Raw genomic sequence first — 10439 nt, forward strand, 5'->3', positions numbered from 1 at the left:
AGGAAGGGAGAATTTAATAAATACAATGAATAAAATATTGGAAATGTTGAGGGTTAGACCTGAGAAAACATGCCAAATTTTGCTTTAGCATAATTGAGTTATGAAATGTTCAACTTGTTAAAGATTTTATATTTAACTCCTAACAAATAAACAATTAAATGTAAAATTTTATAAAATAAATCATGGGCCATTCATATTTTAATGACGTTAGACTTTAATGAACAAATTTAAATGTATTTAATATCCCCTGGTGTTTCCTGGTTTTTACAGAGCTTGTCAAGTGTTTTAACTGCATTAAGAATTTAACCCAGCCAACAAGTACGTGTACCAGAAGATTTTATTAATCTTTTATTTAATTCCATAAACCTGGGTAGTCCTAATACCTGTCGAGTGATCCAGTGAACTAATTTTCATTTTGTGAATATTTTGCATAATCTATTCACTGCTTCTTGGTTAGGTCTACACATATGATTATCTTCTGTGGTGCTTACAACCTTATTTAATAAATTAAGGACAATATTCAGGGGCAGTACTAGTATAAAAATGTCAGGGCGATTAGGTCAAGGTCATTACTAATAAACTCCAGAAAACATATAATTCAAAAGTTTGTTTGGGAATGGATGGGATGGAAACACATTTTACTTATGTCTTTATGTCAAGATGAAGAAGTAATCATATTTCTATTACTTGTTAAAATGTGCATGCATGCGAATATTCACAGGATGTCCTTTGCAAACAAATGACCAGTGCGGCAAGATGTGTCGTTGCAGGAAAAAGGTAAAAATGATTTCCTCCTCAAGAACATTTTATTTATGGACAAGAATGGCATCACTTATTTGACTCCACTGACATGGTATGCGTGTGTGCGTGTGTGTCAAAGAGACATTTCAAAAAAAAAAAAATAAAAAGATCTGGAAGGACATGTGCCCTCCTTTTCCTCTGCTTGACTGTGTTTCCGTATATGAAAATATTTCTACCACACCTGCAGCAGGCAGCTCTGGAGCTAAAAGGACATCCTTCAGTGTCCAGGGTCATCTATTAGCCCAAGTCCAGACCCCCTTGCAAGCAAATATCCAGACCATCATTTCCATTGACTTCCAAACTCAAGAGTCTGTGTGGACCAGTGTGTAGGTGCAGGGAGGGTAAAACCCACCACACATACAGAGACATACGGTATTTCATTGTTCAGTCTTGGGCTCCTTATTCCATATTAAGTTCTTGTGGATCTTGCAGCTGTTTCTTTAAACTCCTGTCCAGCAGCACGAGACTCTGTGCAGCCAGACTACGGCAATCAGCATCAGGGTCTCCGTCAGCCACATCTGTGCACACAAACAAAACAAATGACGAGCTGATGAGCCAATTACGTCACACAACAGTCTGTGTAGTACAGGACATCCTGGTTCCACATCTACTTCCCAGAAATGTTCAGTCCAGCTGTGTATGGGTGTGATGTATGTGTTTGTGTGTCCATGTATATGTGCAACTGAGGACACATCCCTGACAGAATTACTTTATGCAGGTGCAAGTCCATTTACAAGAAACGTGTTTTAGAGTCAATCTATTTTTAGTTATGTATACGCTACTTGCTTTATTTGTACCCAAATTCTAAATTACTCGAATGTTTAAAGTTTAATAAATTGGAGCTTGAACAGATTCTCTACCTAACTTTCACTTTTTAAATGGAGTTAAACGAAATATATCCATTGCTTTTTTAAAAACTCGCTGATACTATGTGCAGGTTCCATGAGGAAAACCACAGATTTCTCATTTCAACTTATTTGCTTGCAGAGTGTTCTTTACCTGACAGCCAAGTTCTGGTCTCAAAAAGCTGAGCACTGAGATCCACCAGCAGATTTTGACTGGGCATGCTCAGAAATGCAGAGCAGACAGCGAAGAGGACGCCTCGTCTCACCATCCTTTAGCACAGAAATAATTCAGGTCAATGAAACAACACATTCAGACCTTATGGCCCCTTCGTGTCTATTGTTTTTTTCTTATCTAACTGTGGTTATTCAAGAGTGGCCGAGTGACAAAACATGCTGCTTAGAAAAGAATGCTACAATAAACATACATATAAACTCGGGTCAGGAGCTGGAATACTACACTTTAATGTATTTAATGGCCGGAAATGAGTTTCAGATTGACAGTTACTTCATTAATTTACGCTAAGAAAACAAGCATTATACTCACTGATCAACATGGTAGCGCACTGCCCACACAAAGTCTAGCAATGCACGACCCATCTGTGAAGCTATCTGAGTCAGGGGGAAAAAAAAAAAAAATCTGGGGTTGGGCAACGTAACATCAAGACATACTGATAAATTGAACTTAATCATCTAAACAGCTCTAGCTGAGTAAAATAGAGTATGTGTGTCTGTCATGTTTAACTTGATTAGATAAACTTTTAAAAGATCTATACACAGTATGACTGTATGAAGAGTTAAACCTAACATATCGGTGCATTTATGTTGATATCAAGCTTGTTGAATCAGCCACATCAACAGCTCATTCTATTGTGGACAGCTTAATAACTACCGGTGCATTGACTGCCAGATGCATGAAGAGGCCGAGGGTGTGGATCAACCTTCCCAGGACCAAGTGGTCACTGCCCAAGAGGTCAAAGGTCACTTGAGGCCTGGCAGGCACATTTCAGAGCATATCATCTTTGATAGTGCATAAACTTAAGGAAATATACATGGTGATCTTTAAAATTTGCAGGAAATAACATGCTTACTTGTCGTAATTCCTGAGCAACGGGAAAAAAAAGTGTCCAGCGACGGGTGCAAAGCGGTTTGGGCTGGCCTTAGCTGGAGGCTTGGCACCCTGTGAGAAATCAGGGTAGAGCTGAGGATTAAGCCTTTTACTTTAATGCTGAAAAGACAGATGAAAATGTCTGTTTAGTTCCAATACCTTACTGAGGCGTTTGGTCTTGCTTTGAATCCGCTTCTCGACTACCTCCCGCCAGTGGACTGGGTTGTCACCAGGAGAAGGAGTCAAATCAGTGCTGGCAGCAATGCCAATTGACAGATCACTCTTTTCAGTGATTGGTTTGGAGAGCTCCTGAGCTGCCAGAGCAAGTACCTAAGAAAACAAGAGCAGCCCCATGAACACACCACTGGCAATAATCAAAAGAGATCAATTCTTTCAGGCACAGCCATTGTCAGATGTGGAGAAGTTCTCACCTCCAAAATATCCAGTCGCTGGCGAAGACTGTAATTCAAAGAGTAAAACTCTGTGGTCAAATACTGAGACACCTATAAAATATCATAAAGACACATTGTTAGAAGGACAGAATGGACAGAAATGAACACACAAAGAGGTAAAGTTTCATATTGGTGAGTCAGGTAGAAGATCATACAGGGATACAGTCCGTGACAGTGAGAGCCACCATTGTTGTCTGTCTGTACACCAGGAAGCCATTTATGTTGTATTTGTCCTCAATGTGAAGAAGCACTTTGGTCATTTGGACACTGATCTGAAAATGGCAAAACAAGTAAATATGAAAAGTGATTGATAATATTTTCTTAAAGAAAATTAATGCCCTGAAAGGAATAAGGTGCCGTCAATGAGAAATGATGAAATCAATGTCCTGTGGAGCTATTTTCATGTATTTTATGAAAAGTATTTTCATGTTGCTGTCATACCTCTTTAGCTGTAAAAACATTCTTCCTCACCAAACCCTCAGCAGCTTTCAAACTGAGCTCCACACGCACCGGATCTTCTGACGTCATTAAAGCTGCGTGGATTGCCAGATAATAAAATATTGCAGTTAGTCAGTTAGCCACAACACCCAAAAGCAACTGAGACATTAGATCTGAGAAGCCATACTTTCCAGGCAGTCGCGTAGGTAACGAGGTGGGGATGCTTGACTGATCTCCTGGTCTCCAGACATATCATATGGAGTAAACTCATCATCACTGGATCAATAATAGGTTTGTGGTTAACAATAAACTATAATTCCTCCTTAACAAACCAAAATGTTACTTATGCTCACCTATCAAGGTCAGAACCTGGATAAGTCTCTGAAGGCTGAGGTTCTGGTTCATTTTGAGATGATGTAGATGTCACTCCATTATTGACTCTGCAGAGAACAGGTCAGATTTGAACAACAAATGAATACCTCTATGCACACACTAGGGTGTGCAATTTTCCACATTCTTCTTTCAGTAAAAAAAAGAAAAAAAAGAATGAATGAATGATTTTTTCTTTAACGGACTGCGAATTTTACATTTCAACTGTAAAATATCATTCAAACGATGAAGAAAAATATACTTTTTATTGCAACATAGTGGTAGAGTAGTTTGCCATTTCCCTTTTTAGACAATATTTCAAGCAAATCTTCAAGTAAGAGTTACAGCAGTGTATAATACCCACCTATTTACAGGCTCAGGCTCAGGCTCAGGCTCATTGCTTGTGACAGGGTGCATGAGATAAAGCAGCTCTTGAGTTTCCTCATCCTGATCATACTACAACATAATGCGACACAATGCTAATTCAGACATGTCTAATCACAGAATGCAGTTCAAAAGTGTTTTGGTAACTATGCAGTTGCTCTACCTCAAATTTGAGCTTGGCTCCATTGTTATCTATGCGGGAGCTCAGGCACTCTCCCACCACCATACCCAAACGCCTGATATGCACCACACTGCTGTCCAGGTGGCTCTGCATGCCACCCAGCATGCACTGCATTAACTCTGAGAAAACAGATGGAGAGGAGAAACAATAATATGGACACATTGTGGCTGCTGCTGGTACAAAGTGAAAACATATGGACCCTATTTTGGAGATGAATGGTTAACACAAGTTCTCAGCGTACCTGAGCGTACCTCCTGCAGCTCAGAGTCTCTGAGCAGGCTCACACTCAGCAGTAAGGCCTTGCTAACATACAACTGCTGCTCTAGAGGTGTGTGTTTCACTGCACTGGGGTTAGCCCAGGCCTGGCACACAGAACGCAACACCTGAAAAACATACACAAACACAAGTAAAATAATCAGTCGATTTAACTTGATATCATTGTGAGCATACCGTTTACTCACTTGTAAAAGAAGTGGCCTTCGCTCTCTGTCTGCTGCAAGATATCCCAGAACAATTCTCAAGACTCGAGTCTGGGGAAAACACGTTTCATATCACATTTAGGTATTACACACAAAATTTACTGTCACATCCTGCACTCTCTTCCTACCTCATACTTGTACTGTAGTAACAGCAGTTTGTGAGTGATGACAAACTGGGCCTTTTTATTTGTTAGCACTAGATTCCCAATTATCCGACCAAAGGCTTCAGGTCTGATTAAAAAAAAAAAAAAAAAGGCAAGAGATTTGGATCATGAAAGGCAGGAAAAGTGCTGGCTCTCACGTGTGAGTGAAACTATAACCACCCTACCCTGTGACAGCCTTGACCAATCCAATGAGCACACTCTCTATCCACCCCTGTGGAACATTCTCCAGTAGCTTCCAGCAAACCCTCTGCCACACCATGTCGGAGCGTGTGGAGGCAGACAGCCGAGGAGCTATAACAGCCAGAACCACATCTACAGGGGTGAAAAAAAACAGAAGAAGACATAAAGGTATTCTGTGTCACTCTGATATATGACCAGAGGTCCATTCTTTTCTTATAGAACCAGTGAAAGCAAAACATTACCTGACAATTCCCCAAAAATGTACTCTTTCCCTATGCTCTAACTGGTACCGGATTTCACGGATAATAGTTATTCTTATCAAATGTTATCAAACATTTTTTTATGATAGTTGAAAGAACATTGGCTTCAACTACTGATAATTATTCTTTTCTCCTATTCTGGTTGTTAGGCCAGAATATAAACAATAATACCACAGGTTCCACCGATGGACCTAATGGAGTTACCCATAAAGCCAAAGGTGTGAGTGGGGCAATATAATTAGGACACACAATGGAAAAATATAAGGTGCTACACTTTGGATTTTTTGTACACAGTTAACGAACTCACCGCTGTGGCCCTGCATACACACTTTTCCAAGAGTTTGAGCCACAAAAGTTAATGAGCAATCTGTTCCATCTGTCACACACATAAACAAAGAATTGAAGAAATACAGTTTGTACTGATAGATAATACACTGTAATCAAATCTTTCATATTTGTTGGCTGAACATATGTTCCCTCACCTTTAAGGGCCTGGCAAGTCCGCTCAAGCGCAGTGAGCATCTCATTGGCAAGTAAAGGGTAGTACTGCTGAGGCAGAAACAGAGGCTTGTTGTTGAGCTGTAACCTGTTTGCGGTGATGTCCGGCAGCGCCACGATACGCCCCAGCAGAGTCTCTCGAAGCTGGGGGGAATCAGAGACGGCTGCCCCGAGACAGTACGACCACAGCATGTCTACAAGACGACCACTCTGAAGGAACCTCTCAGTGATGCTGACCAGGTGGTCCAGATTTATGCTGGGTCTACAGAAAAGAGACAACAACAGAGAATTTAATGGACGGACAAAACGGTAACCATGTTTCACATCCCTCCTGCTGCAGCACCCACTTTAGCGCTCCAATTCCCTCCGTCAGCACCAGCAGTGCCTGGTCTGGAGGGCCGCGGAGGAACAGGCCATCCCATAACTCTGTGCGCCGGGCTGCTGTGAGGTTGTGCACCCAGTCTGCCTGGATGTTGTGGATGAGGAACTGCAGGGTGCGGGTGTAGTGAGCCCTTCTGAACTCAGCCCGCTGGACTGAAGTGGGTCCACTCTCAGGCCCTTCGTCCAAGTAAGAACAGAGTGTCTGAAGAGCAGCAGTGACATCTTTGTCATCTGTAGATGAACCAAGTGTCCGCAAACATTGGGCCACCATGAGCCGGACCTCAGTGTCTGCAGGGGGGGCCTCCATCCTGGAGAAATGATTCACTGGTGGCTTTACAAGCTAAACACAAAGAAATAAGAAGATAATAAAAGCTTATATGAAGACAGTCATCTCAACACATAAAACTGACGCTCATTCGGAATAACCATTAGTGTAGTAAGCACATTTCAATAATGCATATAATAACAAAACCCTTAGGTCCTTCACTTGTGATAAAAGTAATAATCTCCAGGTAAATTCGCCGTAAGATTCATTAAATGCATCGCTTTTATCGAAGTGGAGAGATGAAAACACAGAACACGTCAACAACAATAAATAAACATGCAGTGAGTGGAGTGAGTTGGATCCGTCCTTCAGTCTGTAAACTGAACCGTACCCGGACATTTTCCTGACCGAAGGCAGCAGGATGTAGACGGTGACTGCTGCCAGGACGTAAAGCGTGTGTCTGTCTGTGTCTGAGGTGAAATGTTTAGCTGTCACTTCAGTTTCACGGTGTCACAACCCGCCGCCTCATTTGGCTCCGCTCGTGTTACTCAAAAATATGTTCGTGCTGAGCGAGCGGGAGACAGAAGGTTCCGTATACAGGCTGCATTCAAGAAGACCACTGTTTTTGTAACACTGCTTTATGTTGTGATATCCTCTACAGTTTATATCTTTATGCATCGATTGACTGATTGTCGAATGGTGATTTAAGCAAGATATGATAATCGCACACAAAAAGCACTATTAATACCAAAATGCGAACTGTCCTGAACTGAATATTATAGCGAGTGATAGGGGAATACATAATATCGCCATTGTGTAGGATATATTATACAAGCCTCAGTTGAAATGATTCTTTAATAACCTAAATACAACTTTTCAATATAATTAGATTGCTAATAAGAGGAAACAGTTTTCCTTATGAATTTTGGGTCATTAGAAAGGTCTGGATAATATATATATATATATTATTTTTTTTAAAGCCTTTTCTCTAGTCTTCTACTCTCCTGTCTAGTCTGATCAATACATTTTATGACAGAAAATTGTCTTTTTATAGCACACCTTTATCCACATGACTGCCATTGAGAACTAGCTCCACCTATTCATTTCAGGTCTCAACTACAGAATCATGGCTGGGCATTAAGTGTATTGGTTTATTTTCATCATAGTGATGAGTATAACAGACACTCAACACAACCAATACCAGGGTTGGCTGAGGAACAATGCTCCTATGATATCTGCTCATGTGCAAGATGTTCACAAACCACATTAGGGAACAGAAACAGACTCTTACCTTGGTGTAAAACAATCTCTGTCAGATAGAACAGCAGTGATCCTACAACTGCATCTGGACTCAAATCCTTTGTAATATCAATTGAAAAATTACATGAGCATGTCAGTTCCTCCCAGTCATAACAAAGGAAATGGGTTAACACCACAGTATGACACGTTAAATGTAAAGTTCTAAAATCTGTAAGGTAAAAAAAAAAAAAGAAAAAAAGAAACAACCAACACAGGATCATTTTATTTCATTTATTTTCCTAATCTTACTTTCACTGCTTACCTTTAAATTTTCTCTTTTTACAATGACAGAAATTATATCTCCCCAGTAACAATTAAGATTAGATCATTTGGGGATCTTCAAAAATAATATACAGCTGTAACCAATACTGTTATAATTTATACATTTATTTTTGAAAATAGGAATAAATTTTACTTTTACAATTTCTCTTTTCTACAATATTCTCTTCTTATCTTCCCATGTCACATAATGGCAAGCCATGCACTACTCCAGTAGTGATGTTTGTGCCTTGAGCAAACTTTCTTTGGACACTGGAAGTGAGTGTGTGAGAGAAAAGAAATTCACAAAAATGACAATTGATATTTACACTTGAGAGTTCTTAAATTTAACAAACTGACACACATGTTGTCAGTGATTTTCCCAGGGCTCATCATCAGGTTAGTTTACAGGCAAGGTTTGAGACACAGAGGCACAGTGTTAGACTAGCAGGCCAGTTTTTTCAGGGAAAGCTGAGTCTCTGTCAATTTGTGATTTATTCCAACAGGAAAAGTCTTACCAAAAGCATTGTCACAGACTCTGATAGATAAAATGATCAGTTTAGGTTCAAATGTTTGTCTTTGGTCTTTTTGAAAGCAGGAGTTAAATGCAGAAATTGGATCAGGGTTAAAGTGCAATCACCTTCAGCTCTGCGGTCTCACCTGTCGTCTACTGACTGTTGCCAGTTGTGTGAGTTCTCAAACTCTCAGTCGAAAGCTGACAACAAAACATGAAGTCGGGGGAGAATTTACTGATATGCAGCCTGTTGTGTTCAGGGGTCATTCTGTTTCCTCTTTATGAAGCATAAATGATTCATTGCTCTACAAAAATGATGCATTAAATCCGTAAACCTCCCATTAGATCTAAAGAGAGGTCACTGAACTCAGCAAGCCAAGATATGAGGTTTTAGGTGTCATGTGCTGACATGATGAGGTCTCACAACCTACAACTGCACTGATGATATTATAGCATATGATTTGTCAGTCAAAACATAGGTCAAACAACTGATAATACAAGAAAAATCGGAGTTTCCATGCAGTACCTGACTCCATCTGGGAAGACAACAGTAGATACTGTAGACTCTGCTACAGATCTAAAAGCACAACTATGAAGAGGCCAAAGCCACATCAGCATTATGGAAGAGTGTGGCGACCTCAACAAACAACCACTCTGAGAAGCTCATATTCAAGCCGTTTCACACAATGGAGGCTGAGCCAAAGACGATACCTTTGCTTTAAATGTGTAAATGTTCCATAAATTCTCCCACAAATTCATTCACTGTGAATTATTGATCTCCCTTTGTGAATTCAAGAATGTACAAATATATTTTCAGCAGAACAGATCACAGAGTGGGAGTTGTCTGTGTTGAATGATGAATAAATATCTGCATGTGATTTAAAAAAAAGAAAAAGATACTGTACACGCTACATGCTAGAGAAGAATACAGGCAGCTTTTTCTCAGATTAAGACAAGAAATGCTCTTTTCTGGCTATAAAAATACCTAGAATCTAGAATGAGTGTAGAAAAAACTTTACATATACAAGTCATTTACATCCAAGGCCATTTTCCATGGAGTGGCAGGTGAAGAAGAGCAGTGAGATAAGATTTAGAGAGGTGAACAGGGTGAAAAATAATTCTTCTCAGCATACAGGTGCCTAACGCCATTCTGTTTGGACAAAACAAATATAAATCCAATTCCCCACTTGACTTCTGCTACGAATCCATAAAGATATCTGGCAGGTAAATCCAACACTTATGTTCAGTTTCTGAATCAGAGAGAAATGTCCAAAAGGTATTTAGGGTGCACAGTCCGAGACAAAAACAAAAAAAACAAACAAACAAACAAAAAACAACAACAACACAGAAGTTGAAATAAAGAGCAGGTTTGTTTTCATCTGCCTTCCACCAATGTCCACTTTCTTTCAAAGCATTATTGCTACCCCAGTCTGCCATTGCGCTTCAATATTTTGCAGATCAGGAAAAAAGAAATCTGGCCAAAAATCAGTGATATTCTTGAATATTTCCAATAATGGCATTAGTGTGGTGTTCTTCTTCTTCAGCATGTGAGGGGAAGCCTACAGC

The 10439-nt window shown here is 40.0% G+C and overlaps 1 protein-coding gene across 1 annotated transcript; it reads right to left on the bottom strand.

Annotated features, from left to right (window-relative positions):
• Window positions 1–281: 281 nt before the first annotated feature.
• telo2 (TEL2, telomere maintenance 2, homolog (S. cerevisiae)) lies at window positions 282–7336 on the bottom strand. The gene is made up of 21 exons (XM_029527673.1): window positions 7194–7336; window positions 6504–6877; window positions 6141–6418; window positions 5966–6034; window positions 5383–5530; window positions 5183–5285; window positions 5037–5105; window positions 4817–4958; window positions 4558–4694; window positions 4375–4466; window positions 3995–4081; window positions 3829–3917; window positions 3645–3736; window positions 3359–3475; window positions 3183–3254; window positions 2911–3081; window positions 2735–2823; window positions 2536–2635; window positions 2191–2255; window positions 1801–1916; window positions 282–1319 (listed from the first exon to the last, which is right to left on the bottom strand). The coding sequence occupies exons 2-21, from the start codon at window positions 6842–6844 to the stop codon at window positions 1201–1203; spliced, it is 2496 nt and encodes an 831-aa protein (XP_029383533.1). The 5' UTR covers window positions 6845–6877; window positions 7194–7336; the 3' UTR covers window positions 282–1200.
• Window positions 7337–10439: the final 3103 nt, after the last annotated feature.

Source organism: Echeneis naucrates, chromosome 19 (genome assembly GCF_900963305.1).
Source record: "Echeneis naucrates chromosome 19, fEcheNa1.1, whole genome shotgun sequence".
NCBI lineage: Eukaryota > Metazoa > Chordata > Actinopteri > Carangiformes > Echeneidae > Echeneis > Echeneis naucrates.

Coding starts and splice junctions, on each gene's coding strand:
- telo2 (XM_029527673.1), bottom strand. CDS start 6,844: ATGGAGGCCCCCCCTGCAGACACTGAGGTCCGGCTCATGGTGGCCCAA. Junction 3,918..3,994: donor CCAGGTTCTGACCTTGATAG/GTGAGCATAAGT, acceptor TTATTGATCCAG/TGATGATGAGTTTACTCCAT. Junction 2,824..2,910: donor AGACCAAACGCCTCAGTAAG/GTATTGGAACTA, acceptor GATTTCTCACAG/GGTGCCAAGCCTCCAGCTAA.